Source organism: Phallusia mammillata, chromosome 7, assembly GCF_965637545.1.
Source record: "Phallusia mammillata chromosome 7, kaPhaMamm4.hap1.1, whole genome shotgun sequence".
In the NCBI taxonomy this organism is placed as follows: Eukaryota; Metazoa; Chordata; class Ascidiacea; order Phlebobranchia; family Ascidiidae; genus Phallusia; species Phallusia mammillata.
The window spans coordinates 1358007-1378663 of NC_137258.1; the positions used below are offsets into that span (position 1 = coordinate 1358007).

Genomic DNA, 20657 nt, shown 5'->3' on the forward strand with positions numbered 1-20657 from the left:
TGTGCTGTGTATCAGATGACAGAGTGCACATCTATGTTGCTTACAGTGGTCGTACAGTGTGCCCAGGAAGCTTAACTGTATTTCCTGACACATAAAAATCCACAGTATCGACATCTAACGTTGCTCACGGTGATCCTCGGTGTACTCGGGAGCTTGTGTGTATGCCCAAAGTCCCAGACACATAAAATTGCATGCTTCGCACAGACTGGTGTGTGGCCACAGTGTAAATGTCTAGGGCTGCTCGTTGTGGTCTTCAGTGTATATAATCGGAAAGCTTAGTGACTGGAACATTGCTTCATTCCATTCACAGTGAATGGAATTAGGTCCAAACTTGCATATACTCCTGTGCTTAGGCAGCTTTGGACGCAATGTTTTAAACACTTAACCTTTAAATGTAAAACAAAAACGAATTAGAAAGTTTCTAAACTACAAGTCAAACGAACTCCACATTCTTTGACAAGACAAAATAAATAAAATCTCCCAACAGTTCAAGATCAATGTCAAACATTTTCAAATTGCTTTGAATCAATTGGATAGCCCTTAGCTACGTGATAAAGTCCTCGTATCGGCGTCCGAAGGGAATGATTGAGCATTTTTGTCTAGATTTATAACGAGATAATCACGGGTTCGATCATCTTTCGGTTTTGCACGGTCTGGAAGCTTGCCCGGCGGAAAGCTACTGCACAAGAATGCAATGACCTTTTACTGTGTTCACACTAAACGTTTGAAGCTGCTTATTTGAACCAAAACACTTTTTGTAAAAAGTTTCTGTAAAAAATACTTTATAAACTAACATTAGAACACTGCTTTGCCAGTAATAATGTCATTCACCCAAAGGCCCAACAACTGTGTACAACTAAAACTCATCAACGCCAGAATATTTTGTTAAACTGAACTTTTTTTCGAAAATAGGATCAATTTCGATACAAAAGTTCTTAGTTTGTTTATTATACTTAAGTTTTTAAATACAGTTTTCCAGTTAAATATACTTTAAATTAAATTATAGAATCTGCATAGCGACGTGTCCCAAACACTGACACACTTTAAACAGCACATTTCGACAAATTTGCCACAAACGACATTTGTGGACCTGCGAAAAGAAACACCAAGAATTTCAGCAAATATAACACTCTCTAATCTAAGCAGAAAGCCGATAAACGAACAAGATATCTGTAAACAATTTAAACAACCTGCATGCACACTGGCGACTGACGTATATGCTTCGATAGAACGCCCTAGAAAGCGCCATCAAAGCCATCAAAAGACTTCCAGCAAATATACTCTAAGCCAAGACCCTAAAACAAGGGCCCAAACGCTTGGATATGGTAGTCCAGTATAACTAGTTGTTTGTAGGGATTGATTGACCTGCATATCGTCGATATGGGACCGATTCAAATGCACAATAAACAGCATAAATTGTGGCTTTAAGTGTTCCCGGAACGACGAACAGGAAACCCATAAGATAAGATCTGAATATCAGCGACTACAACGACCTCATTGCACAGAGCTACCTCCATTTTGATTGGCTAAGCCTTACACCGTTTTGTAAGAGTTATAAGATTCTTTTAGGCTAAGCAAAACCATAATGTCACCAAAACGCCTGTAGTTTGTATTGAAATGCTATTTACTGCGTTCTTTGCAAAAATACACGAAAACAAATAAACCCTTTGAAGCTTTCAATTAGTAGTAATGTAGAAAAAAAGTTTAACTGCAAATGTTTTGTATTTTTTGTCAAAAAATGTGTCAGTGCGTTTTTCTAAAGGTTTGTGCATCACTGCCAGTTTATCAGCAAGCTTTCGTGTAAGCTGGTTTGGCAATTCAGCATGATTATAGGCAACTCGAAAATTGATTTTCTAACCAAGAAAGAATTCGTGACGAAAACAACTTCAAATTTACGGAAATATAACGTTGCGATCATCCGCCGAAACAAATATTCGTTTTAAAATAGAAACTTGCAAAATAGAGTTTTTTATATTTTGATAACTTATATATCACCGAATGTAAATGCAAACACGGTTGCTAGAAAAAAAATTTTTGGGGGTATTTAAGTGATTTTAAAGGTCTCTGTAAAAAGTAATAGCATTTAGAGCAAAAATACTTTTGCTATGCCAACTAATGTTGTTGGGTGGAAGTTATATTCTAAAAATTAAAAACAACAGTCTGCCTAAAATTGGCTTTGTTAGACCCAGTGAAACACAAACGCTGTAAAAACAATTAATTTGCCTTTAAACGTTGCGAATTTTATCTGAACTTAGAACCGTTTTTTTGGTTTTTATCTTACTTAGTTGTGACATATAAGCGATCGCATGAAATGCAGAATTATCCACTTTGCATTAAAAACTTCACAAAAATCCTGATTATCGAAAAAGTTTTAGTTGCATAACATTATAGACCGTTATAGCCCGCGGAAAAATGGTGGACGCTTTGGTTAAATCCCAGTATAACGCGCTACACCGTCATGAATGACGAACAACTCTGTTTATTTCCAAAGCCGAAATCGGTAAAATGCATAAATAATTCGCATCTTTCAATCTGCGAGGTATAAAACATAACTATAGAAGTGTAGAAAAACTTCAAAGCGTTCTGTGACTTGTCTAATCCACACTTAAGCTACTAAAACAGAAGTGCAACATTTACCACTCCAATCAATCACCAAAATCGCTGCAATTATTTCACCATTACCATCCAGAGGCGGCCAATTAAAATCAGTTCCTCAAAACGGGGCCAAATTTGGAGACAATTTCAAATGCGGCAGCCGGCACGGTGTCATGTTCCTCTGCCGGCTACGTAGATCTGCACTGGTGGTCTAAACTTTCTGTGATTGATTGTTCAGTAGTTGGTCTCATGTCAAAGTAATTGGGAGGCGTGAACCATTTCACCTGAATTAATATTTACCGGCGGGTTTTGCTTTAACGCAACGAGACGAGCAACGGGGTCTGGTGTCTGTGACGCTCACCAACCCCAAGTCGTGTAAACCGACACTGACCTTGGTATTTGACATTGACTTTCTGTAATTTTGAACAGAACACAACTTTGGAAAGTGCGCTTTTCAAATGGCCATTGTAAAGAAAAATAAAACATAAACCAAGATTATAGTTGTCTTATCAAGGTATTAATATTTCGACGTTGGTGCTCTCATTGTTCGAGGTGGAATTGACGCACAGATTTCGGGGAGGCAACAAACAAGCCAACATTTTATAATTACTCATAGCATCGTTTTATCTTGTGAAATTTTGGTCCCCAACAAAAACCGTCTTTAAGGTATGAAATATGTCACTTCATACCTGAAAGTTTTACCCAAAGCTTTCCAAACTAAAATAGTGATGTTGTTTTGAAATCATTTATCTTAAAACACTTAAAGCTTATTCTATTCGAAATATTACATAATGTCATGAAGAGTAAAATACACATTTCAAAACCTTTTCACCTGATTTGGCCTTGTGAATTTAGACTAATTTAAGCTCCAGTAATCGTTGGAAAAACGCGTATTTCAACCCAATAAAAGACATAATACTTTGACCTCATATTTGATACGTTGGCATTCGCTACTTGCTATTAAACATTTCAGCTTGAGTTGGCGTGGATTTAAGTTCCAGCTTTCGACGATCATAAATGATCATTCTTTCAAGCCCGAGTCACCAAAACCACTCAGTGAGTGCTCGGTAAATTTTAAGTCATCCTATGCGCTGTCATCCTAACGAGATTAGTCGTATATCATCTCCACACGCGGCGAAAGGCGTGAACGGGCTCCGTAGACCGGGATTAGTTACGGTCACTGCCATTGTCAACAGACAGCTCTCAAACGTGCTCCACGATCTGCTACTGAAGCAGTCTGGGTCTAATTAGGCAAACTTGAATGGAAACATTCTAATAGATCAAAGCCGCCAGCCGAGCGAGCCGCCTTGTTTCTGGTGTGAACGTTTTCACAGACCATTGCCTTTGCTTTACACGCGTTGCCACAGATTAGGTTACGCACGCGGCGTGACGGATATCGGGTGTTTTTTCTACTTTCCGCCGAGACTTGAGCAAATATTTGCGGCGGAGGCGTCCACTTGCTACGAGGCCTGATCGTTTCATGGCGGCTTTGGTGGTATGAAAAAAGAACTTGGTCTGGTTTCGAAAATCGGACAGTCTTTGTTGAAATCGAATCACCAACAGCGGTAACAGCGCGATTTTATCTCTAGTTTTTACACGATTTTAGGATTTTTTCTGTTCCGCCAATTATACTGGTGATGGTAAGGGTTTTAATTTGACTGTGGCTTCAAAAAAATGCATCAGTCTTGTACTTCACCAAGCGAAATAAACTCAACTCAACAGTCCAGTTTGCTGATTTCGGACAATTTACCGACTTCTAGCTATAAGTCTTGCCCAAACAACCCAAGTCAATGGATTTCGATTTTTGAGATCAAGGGCTCCCCTTTTAAAATAATTTAGACTGAAAACCCCAACGCAAACGCCACATAAAAACTCACACGAATAAAGTTATACGTTTCGTCAAACAAATCAAACAAAGTTAAATGGAAATAACAAGACAAGATGTCATTTATTTTAGTTGTAAATATCAACTCTATAGTGTATTAGTATTTTGGAAACCTTGTTAAACACTAAAAGAGGTAAAAAAAACTGGTACGTTTAGAGGGTTTTCTATACTATGTAGTATATTAGGGAGGAATGAAAATGTTTTGAAATGTTAAGGAAGGATTTGTCGATAAAGGTTGGGAACCACTGCGGTCTACACGAACCTTTGTGAACTCTGGGTTGGAAAACTCTGATTTATGAGATACGTTATTATTTTTATCCAGGTGTTATCACGGGTCAAGTATTGCGGCATTTTTTTAAGTGTTATTTGCGCGAATACGCCTAATTAGTCATGATTTTTCCACGGCACATTAGCTTTGTGAAACTGAGCAGCGCTCCGACTGCATTTGACATATCATGCGCTAATGTCGAGTTGTTTGTCACCTAGCACATTTGGGAAACACGGGAGTGACTCATTCGTCGAGAGGCAGCGGTTGTTGATCAATAAACAAGCCACTGTTTCGACTTTCCGTGAAACGTGCGGTTGTGAGCGCCGCAAGTGGCCAACTGCGCTTAAAAGCGATAATAAGATAAACATGACCATGAGTCACGTGCGAAGGGGCGTGGTCATACAAGGCAGCCACGTGAAAATGCACGCGCGCCGACAGATTGGCAAAACTCTATGATGGGCGGTAAAATCGTGACGCGCGGTGCCGGAACAAATACCACTATGATGTCATTGTGACATCAATGGGTCAAGTTTTGGTACAACGCTGGTAGTTCGTGCGAAATGTAATCACCAATTAGTGTTTTATTTCCGTTTTTAAAGGGCTTGTTTTTACAAAAATACCACTGGACTAACTGCCAACGTGTTTAGGGGTGCAGTGATTTGGAAATCCCCTTCCGACCCCCAAACCCACCCCCCCCCCCCGGAATAATCTTTAGACCGATAACTCATATTTCGTGTAGGAATGCCGTTACCCACTTTACCACAACCGGTTTTGATGTGTTTTGACAGACTAACTTGGAATTATGCCTTCAATGCCATTCAGGCCCGTAAGCTACCGGGTATAATACACGCTGACGTAGAAGTAAGCTGATCTTCACAATTATCGGACTTGCCCGGGAAATCTGCGACTGAACTTCGCCGAATACTTTGTACTTGTGGCATCAAGTTGTTATCGACAGAAGCCAGTTCCCATGAATTTGTAAGTAAAGTATTTGATTACTAAACCTGGGATGGCTTCCCCATTTTATCTCCCCCGATTTCATTGTCATTTTAAATCTGCTCCTCTTTCAAAGTTGCGCCAAGGTACATATTTTTTTTTATTTTACCTTGAAGCCGAAATCACAGTCAGTGTTTACAACGGAAGTTTAAAAGCGACTCGAAATTTGGTTGCTTAGATGCAGGGACGCAATAAAGGTATCGTATTGGCGACATATCGTAATGCCTAAAACGGAAAAATGAAAAGTTTCAAACCGTTAAGATTCACCCAATTCAACATTGGAAATTTGTTGGATAAGCCGTGGTACCCCATTCAAATCGAATTGTTTTTGGTGTATTTCATCTACATCGTACCGTTTCATTTAAACTGTTACGTTTTTTGGTATTTGCAACCCAATTTATTTGGATGGCTTTACCAAAAACGTTTATCTCCGTCACAAAAACGTGTATCTATTTGTTGTTGTTTTCAAAAATCGAAACAACAGTTTAAATTTATCTGCTGATGACGATATAGTGCAAATTACTACGTCAATGTAGCGACCACCTCCATCGAAACAAAAGCAACAGGTCGCCCGAAATATCCGCTCACTAATTTGCGCGATGCACTGCGTCAACGTGCGCCACCGAAAATAGAATTCACGCAAATGCCCGAGGCCGAAAGACGCAAGTTAAAGTTAAAACAACTCGAAACCTGAACCTCGACGATCCTGTACACACGTAACCATGGTAACCGCAACGATGCGTCACGTGGGCCAACGTTACCAACACGTTTAAATTTTGTTGCAGTATATCACGCGTTTTTTTGACAGCTCCCTTAAATTACAATTTAACTTTGCACTTTGACGGTTTCGACCTTTAGGGCGACCCGTACAAACTCCTGCAAGAGACAGATTCACGCGAACTAGTTTTAGCAATATGTAATTTGCGTGAAAATGATTGATTGAGCCTTAAATGTCTTTGCCGCAATTCAGATGCGAACCACAGTGCAGCGAATCGGCTAAGCACGGGATGGGAATATTTACATACAAACTTCCATCCGTCATGATTTCATCGCATACTTATAAAGGTTACCCAGGAAATGTCAACAGCAGCGGGTTTGCGGTTGGTATTTTGCAAGCGGCCTACATGCAAAAAGGTTTGCAGGATTTTCCCAGTTTCCTAGAAATACAATTACAGGAGGACGGAAATTTTTTGAGAATATTTGGCATGTTTAGAGATTCTATAACAATCCAACTCAGCAAATCGCACGATTTTTGTGTCGTTTTTTTCTGTCATCTTTACGGTAATTAAAAAGCAACAATAACCCTTTAGTTAGTTTTGGCCCAATTCTGGCGCATAGATTAAATACGTTGAAATAAATCAAACTTCAATTGGATAAAGGATTCACAATAGTGGAACAAACACGCGACGGTGACAAAAAGGCCTTTTCAAATAAACTCAACGCAAGCATTTAGGCTTTAGTCAGTTTTTGTCCGATTCTGGCGTGTTTTAAAGTGAAATGAACTGTATTAAATACGTCGAAATAAATCAAATTAAAAAAAATGGATTTATAAAAGTGAAAACTGACATGTGACAAAAAATATTTATAAATCAACACCAGCATTTAGTGTTTACGAAGCACGGTAAAAATAACAACATTTTCACGTGCGGGGTGCATGGGTTTCAAATGTAACTTCGCAGTTTTCCGAATGCGAAGCAAAGCCCGCAACAAAGCCTTGCAATAAATACATGGTATGGATTTGGAGCGGCTTGCGTAGTTTGTGTTGAAAACAAAACCGCACGTCGTCATTCGCCGTAATCTGACATTTTCACTCGCGTAAGCCGCAAGTAGCATTCAAGAAGCATCCACGTGCGATTTCAAGGTCACGCATTTAGACGTTGAAGGTCAAATTCTCGAGCGTACAGTCATCGTGGTTTTATGAAATGTTATAGTCAATGGGTTATTGGATAAGCCGCTGCTTTCAAAAGGTCGCAGCGTGTGACGTCGCAGGTTACGTAAGGTTGACTGATGGGCGATTTTGTAAAACTATTTGTTGCATCAAAAAGTTCTGCAAAGTTCGGAAGAAAACTATTCAGCAATAAAGGTAAATCACTGGGCTAACCGGGATGTCACATATCGGGTTAAAAACTAGGGCAGTTTGTCAAGCCAACTAAATTCCGTCTTGCAATAACCGTTCAAGGATACACTTTTTGGTAACCATTTTTAAATTTGAAAACGCAGTTTCTGATTCACTAAACTAAGATTTGCAAATAATCAGACGAAAACGCGGCATGTCAAATACCACAATACATTAACAGAGCATTCGTGTGCATTAATCTTTTACAAATCTAAGTCCATTTAAAAGGTAGTCTGGCAACAATGTCAAAAATACATCACATTTGCACTTGTCAGGTTGCGACAATTACCCACCGCGAGAACATGGACTGACACGTATTTCGCGTGTTTTTGGTGCTAGCGGCAATATCAAACAACATTATCCGGAAAGTCACAAAATATCCGGTTATAAAATGTGAATAAAAACGCAAAGTGCACAAGGAGAAACCGCTGACCTTTTCTGCAAGATATATTTGCAACTTTACTTAACAGTATAAGAAGTTCGCACGTAGATGAGCATGTTTCCTGACATACAACCGCCGGTCGTACACGACGCATTCATAACGCACATGCCTTACAACATAAGCAAACACAAACTATATTTCTGTACTCAACAACACAACAATAAGCGAAAATAAATTGTTTGAATTCTGCACTAAACAAACTAAACGATACATATTGGTCCATAGAAAACATTTTAGCAACTTTTTGGTCCAAATAGAAACCTATTGGCAAGCAGCGATTCCCCATAATTCTATCAAACATATTCCAAACTCAAATATAACATTGCAGCAAGTTAACAGGCAATAAAAACTTGGCAAAGGATCCTTTTTATGAAAATGCGAAACAGGTGTTCGGCGATTTTTCGCCACAGTTATAAAGTACGATGTTGTTACGTAACTTTGGTGTTGTTGCGTAACTCACGTAAAGAATTACGTAAAAAACGAAGTGTTACGTAAAATCCGAAAAGTTAATCCGAAAAATTATGCAACTGGGTGAAAGGTTATGCAACTAAAACTGACACGTGTTATGTCACCGAAGTTGAGTTACGTAAACATTTCAACTTGAACTTTATGGTGATGCAGTAGATTTAAGATAATCTCATCCATAAACACAATTTGTATTTGGGGTCAATTATTCTTGCCCATTTTTCGACGTGGCCAATTGTAAATGCAACAATACGTACCCGAGCAAGCATTCAGCAGTTGTATATGAGCAGACTGTATATACGTTTAGGCATCTACGCTTAGCATCAAAAATGTCAGTGTAATTTAGGTTTGGTCAAAAGCCTAATCAAAAGTTCAAACAATTTAAACTTTGTCTATCTATTACCGTCTTCAGATAAAGAGTTACGCAAAATCTATTGAACAGAAATGCTATTTGCATTTTACATTTTGTTTATTTTTAAAATAATAATTCATATGCGACAAAAAGCAAAATCACAAACCAATGTAGCATCAAAATTCTGTCACACTATTACAGAGAGTTACGTCATAAATCGTAAAAATTGAACTTCACCGCTTTTTGAACGTTCAAACAACGTCAAAACCAATAAAGGGTGAAAGTTTTGGGGATGGTAAAATGTTGATGACCTCGTTCATTCAACCATAACGTAATAATGACGTAATTTAAAGGTTCTAGTCGAAGTTTGCGAAATGTTTTGCCGTTCTAAGTAGCAACAAGAAAAGGACGCCGAATCGTGGTGAAAACAAGCGACAGGAGCGCTTTAGTGCGTTTCAAAGGAAAAGAGTCAGTTACCAAGTTTAGGGATTATTTTCTGCTTCACATCGTATGTATGGAAGTCGTCGCTTCGCCAACAGACTTGCTTTTGCTTTGCCCGTCACACTCCCAGCAGACAGGCCTTTTAGACGCCGAGTAGTAGGTATACATTAACGCCAATGAAAGCAAAACCGACACTGCGCCTGACCTTGACCAAGGTCAAACGTTTTGGCAACTCCGTTTCAAGCTCAACACGCAGCACACAGTAGCGCGGCTTCAATTTCAGAGCAGCGAAGGTGACTTTCGTTATTTTGACCTTTCACTTCACCCGTGAACGAGCGAGGCGCAGAGAGCTAATGGAAGTCACGGTTCAAGGCCAAGACTGGGTCCACAGCGCCGCTAGTGACCAAAACTATAGGATAATTTGCTACTTGTAAACTATATGATATTGCAACTTGTTTGCAACTGCAATTTCAATTGTGTAACGTATGTAGTGGATGGATGCAGAGAGTTCCATCTATATTTTGGTGGATGTTTAAGACACTGGCTTCACTAATGCATTCACATGAAAACGGATGACACATTTACAAACCAAATGAAAACTTAGAACTCAAAACATGTCAACATATTTAGTGACGTAACACTTTACATTTGTCACGAAATAAGTAAAAGTTTGTTTATCGGTCGAAGGTGATTCGATTCGGTGTGACCCCCATTATGGAGAGGCGCCACCTAATGTACAATTTCAGCCCACCCCCGCGCCATCAAATGCTGTAATTGGCGACGCAAACACATTTCCATCAGTTAACGGCCGCCGCCCAAAGCAAATTATCGAGTTTTACAGCAAGAACTTCGCAGGAATGACTACTTGCTACGACTGTAACATTGTCGCGCGCCACGAGACGAAGGCTACCGCGCGTGGGACGGTGTCAACTAATGCGAGGCGGTCTCATTACAACACAGAGGTGTTTGTGTAATTGCCAATTGGTCGCGACGTGTCATTATTATCAGCGAAAGCGTGGAATTGCGAAAAGTTCGGCGCCAATACGACCACAAAGTTCATTTCTGTTACGTAGGTTCTTGTAATGCAATGACCTTATTCTGCAGTTCCGGAGGAGACAAAAAAATCCCTTTTCCGGAAAAAGTTGAAAATACAATTCCAAAAGACACATTGTATATATTCACACAAATAGTTACGCCATTTTTCGCCAAGCGAATAAAATTTACCAAGTTAACGTCCGGATTAGTATTTTGTTAGTGATAAATTGTTTTAGAATTTTAGTTTGAAGTCGTTTTCATGTTTTAAAGGCGCATGTCACTGTAAAACAGCAATCTAATCTAACAAAATAGATCTTGGTTTGGTACCAAACACCAACACATCATATTTGAAACCTTGAAGCTTAATTCATGGTTAAGCGGGAAAGTAACCGTCGGGCTAAACAAATAATAGTAAATATGCCCTTTTAAATACAATTCAACCACACTGCACCTGTAAATGACAAAAATCAGGTTATACTCAAGCACTTTTTGGTGAGGAGTTTGAAGAAAAACGTGCCAACTGGAGTTAAACACAGAAAACTTACAAACTTTCCTTTCGTACAGAAAGTTTGGCAACAAAATGGCCGGTGGCCCGTTAATGGAAAGCAGCAAATTTCTGGCCAAAGTCCCACATACCACACGTCCATCCACGCCCTTTGTCTACTCAGAGATGAAAGTCGCGATGTTAGAGTGAAATCGAAACAAACCGACCCACATGGGGCCAAACCTTGGAGGTGTTTTGGGGCCGGTGGCTCACTTTCGTCTGCTCCTCGCAGTAGCAAAGTGAAGCGACTTTGATGCGAGTGAAGAAATAAAAAACAAAAGTGCGCGGCCGTACAGAGGCAAATGCCTTTGTGTGACCGGGAGTGGAAATATTATTGCTAGCGTCGATTGGCCGTTTCGTGGGTTCTTTGGGGTCGCGGTAAACATGTTCGGAGAGGCAGGGATGGTACTCAGTCGCTTAAAAAGACTTGGAAGCAGAAACGCTTTTGCGATTCAAGTTAAAACACTTTCATTGAATTTTTAACAAAGAAATTATACTCTTAAGTTCACTATTCACGGTTTCAAAAATCCTAACCATTTGATAATGACACAAGTTGCTGTTAAAACCTTATGTTTTATACTAATTTGCTGGCTTTGTTTGTTTCTGGTTTAAATAATACTCGGTCATTTTAAAGCGAAATCGTTGCCAATTTTGTCAATAAACAGAAAACACATCGATGTATTCTTTATACACCACTACCTTGGCAGTAATGTTTATGATTAAACTACTTTTAAAGTCCGTGTATAGTGTTCCTATAAGAAAACACATCGTTTAATTAGTCACTGTCGCAAACACAATAACACTACAAAGACTACGGAAGAGTTTTGATAACCTTTAGGCGCATGCAAGACAAACATAAGATGCGTTTTTTCTATCAGACAACCGACTGCTCGAAATAAGCATTATCAACAGTTTTTAAAAACTTAGCGGCCTAACCCTACTGTTGAACGCTAAAAATGTGCGGAATAACTCAATGAACAATGCACATAGACAGTGAGGCGGTTTACGAATTGCACGAGTTTAAAGCATGCCACCGGACGTCGCGGACAAGTCGTGAGCAATGGGAAATGGGAGGGGCCGCTCAATATCGCATTTTGTTGACAACAAATTTGTGAATGAACTACGGCGCGGCGTGTGCATGTTTGCCCAACCTTAAGACTGCTTAGGCGGGGTAGAACCACGGGCCGACTTTGACCGCAAATTCAAGCAGTTTAGACGGCTTATCGGCGCTAAACAAGACGATCGTGCAACACGAAACAATCGCAAACATTCGACGTTTACTCGTAAACGTGTCGGGGTTGTTATCTACACGTATTTAATTGAGGCATCACAATTGTTGTCTGCTGCACAGCGGTGATTTGTATCACGTATGAAAGTTGTGTATTGATACAGCGGTTCGTGGCATGTAGGGAGAACGGCACTCTACTCTCACTATTTGTTGTGTGGATAGTTCGCGTCTTTGTAATCAATAGCGCGCGGTTTCAATTGCTTCAGGTGCTTAATAAATGATGTCAGTCACTTTGTTACCATAACGACAGGTCAAAATGAACACAAAAATGACCACCTTCTTTAGTTAGACACAGACAGAAAAACTTGCATGTTTTAGGGATATTTGAACCATCGTTTTATAGAAAGTTTAATGACAAGAAAAAATAAATTTATGATGTAAAACTGTAGACTATATGATAAAATTAAATTGTCGCTTTGTGGATGTTAACGCATGTAGGGGATTGTCTCACGAAAAATGTAAGAGCCCTGGGCCACAAAAGAGAGATTTTGCACAAAATTTGACAAAATGTTTTGCGTTTTCAGGACTAACAAGCACCACAATTGTAATTTATACCAATCGTTGACTTTGAAAATAAGGTCCAATACTGTTATGTAGTTTTTGAGAACAGTGATGCTCAAACTGTGTGTTGCAGCGCCGTGAAAGATTTCCAAATGTGCCGCTGAAAATTGGATATTTCTAAGTGCAAACATTCTCTGGTACTTCATGACGAAATGACAAAAAGCTGGTGTATATGGCGACGTTTCAGAAGCTTTTATTTTTGTGATTGGTCATTGCCAACCACAGTTAAGGGGATGAAAAGAGTACTACCAGCCTGGTATGGCAATATTTTTGTACGAACATTGCGAAAAAACACCATCAGATATATATATATATTTAATTATTTCTTTTGTAATTTTAAAACAAAAAAAAGCAAACACTTGGCGGCCGTTGGTGAAATAAGCATCCGCGATGCGGCCGTCATAGCAATAAGGCTGTGCACCCCTGGTTTCGTTCTTTAATGTTGCGCATGCTTGAAAAGTTCGAGAACGACCGGTGTATATTCTTTCATGAGTATGTTAATGACAAGGCACTCCACACCGATGTGAGCACCAGAGATTTTCCAGGCGACCATCTTAAGCCACCCGTGACGTGAATGGCGCCACTCTGGTCACGTGGTATGTTTGCACTTCCGATTATAACGCGTCAAGAGTTGTTACTTGTACCACGCGACAGAAACCGGACGCCCCCGGTGCCAGAAACGAATTTTCAAATGCCATTTACTGTATGAAGTGTAAGCCTACTGTAATATTTTGAGTTGATTTGGTGGTGGTGTGTAATGTTTGTAGGGATTACCGATGACGAAGATTGACAGACATTCATACAGCTCTTGGGCAAGATGTCGCCGTGCCTGGTTGTAGAGGCGGCAGGCGGCAGGTATCATTTGGACACATTACATTGAGCTTAATCGCTTTTGTCATGTTTGCATTCGATGGTTGTGATGTAAAGATATGGTTTACCGATGCAGAAATAAGCCAGAACAATTTATACCAGTAGTTCTTAAAACTGTGCTTCGCGACGCCCTGGTGCGTCGTTTCAATTTTCCTAGGGCGTCGCAGAATAGTTCAGTTTCGTGGCTTTTTGTTGTTGTATCAATAAACATAACTTTAATAATAAGTTTGCACATTAACTTTTATTTGCTGGTGCGTCGCAGTAAGTCCAGAAATCTCGCAACAAAGGGCGTCGCAACAAAAAAAAGTTTGAGAACCACTGATTTATACTGTCGAAAAACAAGGCGTTTAATTTTTCTCCACCAATACGAACACACAAACATCTACGGACCTCGAGAATTCAAATTAAGAATTGTCAAACACGTTTGTGTATAATCAACCAAACCATCCCTTGTATATTTCATCAGAAAAACGATAATTGTAGAAGCACAAGAGTTGTTAAATCTATGGAGAGACAATTGCACTCTTTTGTATCAGATTATTAAACTATGCAGCAATGGGGCAAAAAGTGAACAGGTGTTTTTCAAATTTCACTTTTGGGAAGTGTAGGTCAAACTTTGGAATACTATGAAGCACCCATTCTTGACCAAGCGCATGTAACAAGCCAACGTTAGACAGAAAAAACACGCCCAAAAACAGTAAGTGTCCATTTAAGGGTAGGGGATCCATAATAAGTGACAGAGGTGGACACTTTTTTCCAGAAAGTAGGTCTTGTCCGCCGGAGAGAGAATAAAATGCAAACCTTTTTATATTTTCAAGTCGCGCAGCTGACAACAAAACCAAGCACACCGACTCATGTGCACTCAACAGAGTGAGATTTTATTTCGAGCGCATCAATAGCGCCACCACGCGGTAACAAAATTACGTGGACGCGGCAACTCGATCCTTCTTGAGCGGTCCCATAAAGGTGCGTTTCTCCTCAATAGTTTGGAAGCGACCATGACCAAATTTGGACGAGGTGTCAATCCACTTGAGTGTGATCTTCTCGAGAGCTGAACGCTTGGTGTGGGTTATCAAAGACTTTCTAAGGGTGAGCACCCGCTTTTTGGGGCCAATGCAGCAACCCTTCAGCATCACAAAGTCATTTTTCACCTCTCCATAATGTGGGAAACCACCCTAAGTGAGAAACACATTGGTTAGTATTGGCAATGTTGTCAAACCACGGAAAGTTTTCTACGCCATTGAAGGCAAGCTGTTGTCTTTGTCTTCATTCCAACACAAGGAGCTGGCCAAAAGGCCCAACCTTCAAGTGTAAATATATATCAAGTAAACTTTATAGAGGCCTCACCATTGGGGTAATGCTTTTGTCAGTGATATCGATCTCAGTTGATGCATTGTTCTTGATCAGCTTGCCTCCTTCCTTATGAATTCCGGCACCAATTCTGTAAATCTTTTTGTTGATTTCAGTTCTGTGATGGTAGCCCTTTTGACCTGGTAACAACAGCTGAGTGAAACCAATGCTTCTAGTTGTAAATGACAAACAATGTACCTGATCTGGCAACTGAGTATGCGACTCTGGCTGGATGCCACGCACCAATACATGCCACTTTTCTCAATCCTTTGTGTGTCTTCCGTGGCAACTTCTTTGTGTGCCAACGTGATGTGACACCTGTCATGTAACAAAGATACAGAAAGAGTTACTTTGGTTACAATACCTTTCTACATTTGTAAAACTAAAGCAGAATAGTTTCTAGTTGAAAAAATAGATTTGTTAACAGTTTGTTCAGAAGGAAGGCAGCATTGTTGGTTTCAACATAAATTTCAGGTTTCCCTGGCAAGAGAAAAGCAATGCGTTTCATCAGTAATCTGCAATCTATTACTATTCTCCATGCCAACTGCAAACTCAAAAAAGTTTCCCCACTTTTATAGTTGCATAGCAAACGGGACAACTGTAAACTAGATGTGTTGTGGTGGCAATAACCAACCTTTTTCTCCGTGACCCTTGTTGACCCCGATGACATCAATCATCTCGTCCTTGTTGAAGACGCTGGACACAGAGAAAGGTTTCTCCAACAAATCACGAGCGTAATCAACTTTCTCAGAGACAGATCCACCATTCACTTGAATTTCCATCATATGAGCTTTCTTCTGACGCAGGGGTAGAAGTTTCATCTGCAAACAGAGCGAAACATTTAGTAATCATGTTGTCAGAGACTTTGGTAAATAATTTGGTGTTTAGGTTCTCATCAGCAATTGTACACTCCGTTCAGCGCAACATGCAAAGCACGAAGCTCAAAGAAGAGGTGTCAGTACAAATCATCATGTGAAACCGCAGCTATTATCGGACCTTATTGGTTTGCATCTATCACAAGTGGCCTTAATTTTATATGCCAGGACTTGGCCAAATAACAGCTTTAATATCCAACCAGTTTAGCACCATTTTAGCTGAGCCCTTGGTACTTGCATGGGTGTGTAAGAAGGCTACGATGGTTGTCTTAAGCAATATTTGAATGCCAAAAAATAGAGATCGTCCATATATAAACAACTAAGCCAAAGCCCTAAAAAGTGAGATCCAGTACAACACTAGAATTGAAATGTTATTAGTGGTAGATCTGGCTATAGTTACTTTGTTGTAAAAATCCACTTGAATCAGAACTTGTGATGTGCTCACCTGAGTATGTGCGATGATGCGGATCACCTTGCAATACTTCTTCATCTGGTTGAAGTCACGATCGATCTGCTTCTTCCCATCCTCGTCTTGCCACTTGCGACAAGACTTGGTGAAAGCCTTCTTCTTGCAGGCATGCCTGATGTCAGCCACCAAAAATACAAAGCTCTAAATTCTGCCAAGTCAACTTGTCTCGTCAACATATAAGTTGAGAGGAGACAAGATGACAGGTGGGACAAATTGGTTTCTCAAACACAACACATGATTGGTTGGCGTTTTGAAAGTAACCACTTGCTTTGTCCATTTTTAGTGTATTGCTCATCAGCTTTGGATATACTGAGAGGAGCATAGATAGAAAAATATAATAGTTACATACAAGGCATTTGATAATGTTAAGTGTATGTATGCATATGTTGTCAGAAAACAAGACGATTTCAACAGGTTATATCTGACCGCCCGTCTTGTATTTCATCACACAACTTATAGTTTCTATGTCATATAAAGCAGCGCTTTCTTGTTTAGAGAAGAAGTTTCTATGACCCCTTGATGGCAATAGCCTATACACATGCATGATGTTTGTACAATAAATTTACGCACATATACCATTTATTGTGACAATGACATAATAATGCATGATGTTTCGCGACCCCAAATTAATATTTCATGACCTCAAATTTAGGCCGCGATCCACAGTTTGAGAAGCCCTGATATAAAGTGCTTACAAAAAATACTTTAAACATAACCTACCAGTTCTTGTAGAATCTGCGCTTGCATTCGTCGCTCAAATGCTCAGCAAAGATGGTCTTCAATGTGCGAAGTCCCCGTGGTGTCTGTATGTAACCGATCACGCCAACCACAATCATAGGTGGAGCTTCAAGGATGGTCACAGCTTCAACCACTTCCTTCTTGTTCACCTCTGCAACAATTATAACCTTAGTTACCTTCTTCTATTTAGATTTTATACCTTCATCATCATGCAGTTGCATATACAGTTATTGCAAATCAAAAACCCACTGCATTTAATTAGGCCAGCACAAATAGTAGTACAATTGTTACACTGAACATTAATTTTTTGGTATAAAGGATTTGATACAGCCAGTCAAGGCACATTAAAGTTGTTATTGTTTCAAAAACATTTTTTATAAGATTTGTTTTCTTTCAGCAATTTTTTTACAAAAGTAAAAATACCACGTTAAAAAGCCAAAAAAAATACAAAAAAGCTAAATATCCATTTATCTCACAAAATAGTTGAACCAGGATAGCAGTCATTGTTAATCAAAAAAAGTACTTATAACACACTTTTAATTTATACATCAATCAATATTTTTTATTGATTTTTGTTGGCCTAATATTTTTTAGACAATAATTAAAATAACATTTTTTTTGTTACATAGAACATACAACAGATGCTATCAGTTTATCTCAAGAAAAACTAGGAATCACCATTAACCAGGTTTAACTACATTTAGCAGAATTTTAAACTCTATATCAATTAGCACTAAAAATCTGCAGCAATGCATATAAAAACATAATCTAATATTAAAACCTACTCGATCCTGGCCGATCAACATCACGGACGATGTGGGTCATTCCAGCTTTGTATGTGATGAAAGCTGTCAGGTGACATGGCTTGGTCGGGTTGTCATTGGGAAAAGACTTAACTTTTCCTCGGTGCCTTGATGAACGCTTCCTGGGCAGAAATCCCAGCGATCCGTGGCGCGGAGCCGAAAACTTTCTGTGCGACTGAAAAGAATTTATTTGCTTTAACACGTAGAAACGCAACTATTAGAAATTAGCTAAATGTGCAGCTGAGGTTGGGTTATGGTGACAGTAGCTCTACCATCTATGTTAGTTTTGTTGAGATATTGAGATTGTTAGCTGGTTTCTAGCAGGTGTACAAAAACCTCAACTGCAATAAGCAGACGAACGTTATGTCCATATTATTTGCACCACATTAAACATAAATCGTTTTTCAACTGTTTTGTATTGATTGTTTACGCATTTGTGTTGAGCTACATACAATAAAAGTTCGATACTAAATAAACGTGCAAACAAATGTACTTGCGTTGCAACTTTTTTGTCAACCAGTATCTTTTAAATTTGGAACTTATAATCGAAACAAACAACGCTGCATATAGCTTGCGCGTGCATCTATTTGTATTTGCAAGCTTTCATGCCAAAAAATTAAGCGAAAGACCGGATTTGCTTAGATATTTTAGATCAGCAAAAAAACTCACCATTCTCCAAGCTTGCCAAATCGAAAAGAACTCGGAATCACGTGTCAAATAAATTTTCGCACACTTCGTTACGCATCAATAATTTTGTTTTATTTTTTTAAACCGGGGATTATTTGGTTTGGTTGTTTTTAGGCTGAACTCAATCCGTCAAACCCATTCAAAAAACTCGAATGTGCAAAGATTTTTAAACAGCGCGTGTACAAGGCTTTCCCATTTTTAAATTTAATTTGATCTTTTGTCTTTTTTTAAGGCAGTTTGATTTATTAACATGCAGAAACAGTCATTCAAATAAGTTTAAAAAACTTGTAAAATTAAAGTTTATTGGTTTAAATGTCCCGTACGATGCAAAGGCCTCTCGGCATTATAACTGTCTATTGCCAACCATGCGTACTGTAGGTCAAGCGAAAACATTAATTTTTAAAACCGAAAAAGAAGCTACTGGTTCTCGTTCAAAAGGCGTAAATGAACCGTCGTTGGCCAATACAGAAATAATTGATCTGACTCATGGGTGAACCTAATTAACCAGCTCCGTTTTCCCTTAACGAATGCACACGTAATAAGCAACAACAGCAACAGCGTTGAGCTATTATCTTTAGCCCCATGATGACTATAGACGCAATGAAGTTGATTGTGGTAAGGTTGGCAACATGTGAAAATGCCTAAATCTGGTTTATTGTGTACTTTAAAAGTCCTTGTTACTATTGAAAGTGACTTCATGTAAAAAATCCCAGTGGCGTATCAGTCATTCCTCTTTTTAGCTCAGGGTAATTTTGAATGCACTACAAGTGCAACTAAGAAAACTTTGGGAGGGAATGTCTTTCGCCACAAGTCGGTAAACTTGACCTTCGCCCTAGTCCTAGTTCATCACCATGTTCACCATTGCAGACTATTATCAGACCCTAAATCGACCAGCTAATGAAATGTTCCCTAAAGTAATGAGTAATTAGTGGTTTAGTATTAGAAGGTGTGTCTCTCTACTTTACAAATGCATTTTAGACAACAGTGTTTTAGTCTTTAACAGTGCTTTCCAACGTTCATGAAGCCAATTACGACTGCTGCGCATTATGTTCTGCATTTCTGCAAATCTGTATGGCACATAAGAAAGAAAAATATTAGGAACAAAAAGGCTGTAAAAAGAGCGTGAGTTATAATGAATATTTTTTAAGGATATTCAGCTTGATTGAAAACATGTACTGATGATGACAACAGAGATTGTCGAAACGTCTACACGATGTATTCTATATACACCACTACCTTGGCAGTAATGTTTATGATTAAATTTTTTTAAGGAATTTTAAAATGTTTGCACCCATCGACCTATAGGTTAGTATACTAACATTGTCACACGGACCTATTGAGCCTATAAACGAGTTTCAGAGGTGCAAGCATATCAGCAATGTCTTCGTAGGTTTTCGTAGAAAAAAGACGCTATGCATTAAATGAGCAGCCATTCAGTAAAGCAGAACAACGCGAGTGCGTTGTGTCGTGTGCACTCTCATTTCCACCTTATAGCCAGGACGCGTGCAAGTTAGAGCAAAAGGGTAAAAGGCAAATGAAGACCTCTTCTACGCACATCCGTTTCACATACGATCGGCTTTTGTGCGATGCTTAGGCTGCATAGTTCTCTTAAGCCAGATGTTGAAAAGCCTAAGGTTCGAATTCATCAGTGAGTTTCAAAGAACTACGTTTTAGACAAGTCTAAAATTGATGCAGGCACGTTTTCTGTGCATCTTGAAACAGTTTAAATGTTGCATAGAGGATTACATTCATTTCAGTGTATAGATAAAGTTGTTTATGTCTGGCAGCAACAACTTGCTTTGTAAAGATAAAGTAAATTTTATTTAAGCTAAGTTTTAAAAAAGGGACAAGGATTATAATTTCTTTTAGGCCGTTTA

The 20657-nt window shown here is 39.1% G+C and overlaps 1 protein-coding gene across 1 annotated transcript; it reads right to left on the bottom strand.

Annotated features, from left to right (window-relative positions):
- Positions 1-14710: 14710 nt before the first annotated feature.
- Positions 14711-18840, bottom strand: LOC145238834 (large ribosomal subunit protein uL3-like). Its single transcript, XM_080102113.1, has 8 exons — positions 18763-18840; positions 18076-18268; positions 17273-17441; positions 16529-16664; positions 15843-16029; positions 15407-15526; positions 15206-15348; positions 14711-15033 (listed from the first exon to the last, which is right to left on the bottom strand). The coding sequence occupies exons 1-8, from the start codon at positions 18763-18765 to the stop codon at positions 14779-14781; spliced, it is 1206 nt and encodes a 401-aa protein (XP_079958239.1). The 5' UTR covers positions 18766-18840; the 3' UTR covers positions 14711-14778.
- Between the last annotated feature and the right edge of the window lie 1817 nt (positions 18841-20657).

Bases quoted from the DNA above. Each gene is read 5' to 3' on its own strand.
- LOC145238834 (XM_080102113.1), bottom strand. The intron at 17,442-18,075 runs GTAGGTTTTAAT...TAATTGTTGCAG, and splicing joins TGTTGATCGGCCAGGATCGA to AGGTGAACAAGAAGGAAGTG. The intron at 15,349-15,406 runs GTACATTGTTTG...TGTTGTTACCAG, and splicing joins ATACTCAGTTGCCAGATCAG to GTCAAAAGGGCTACCATCAC.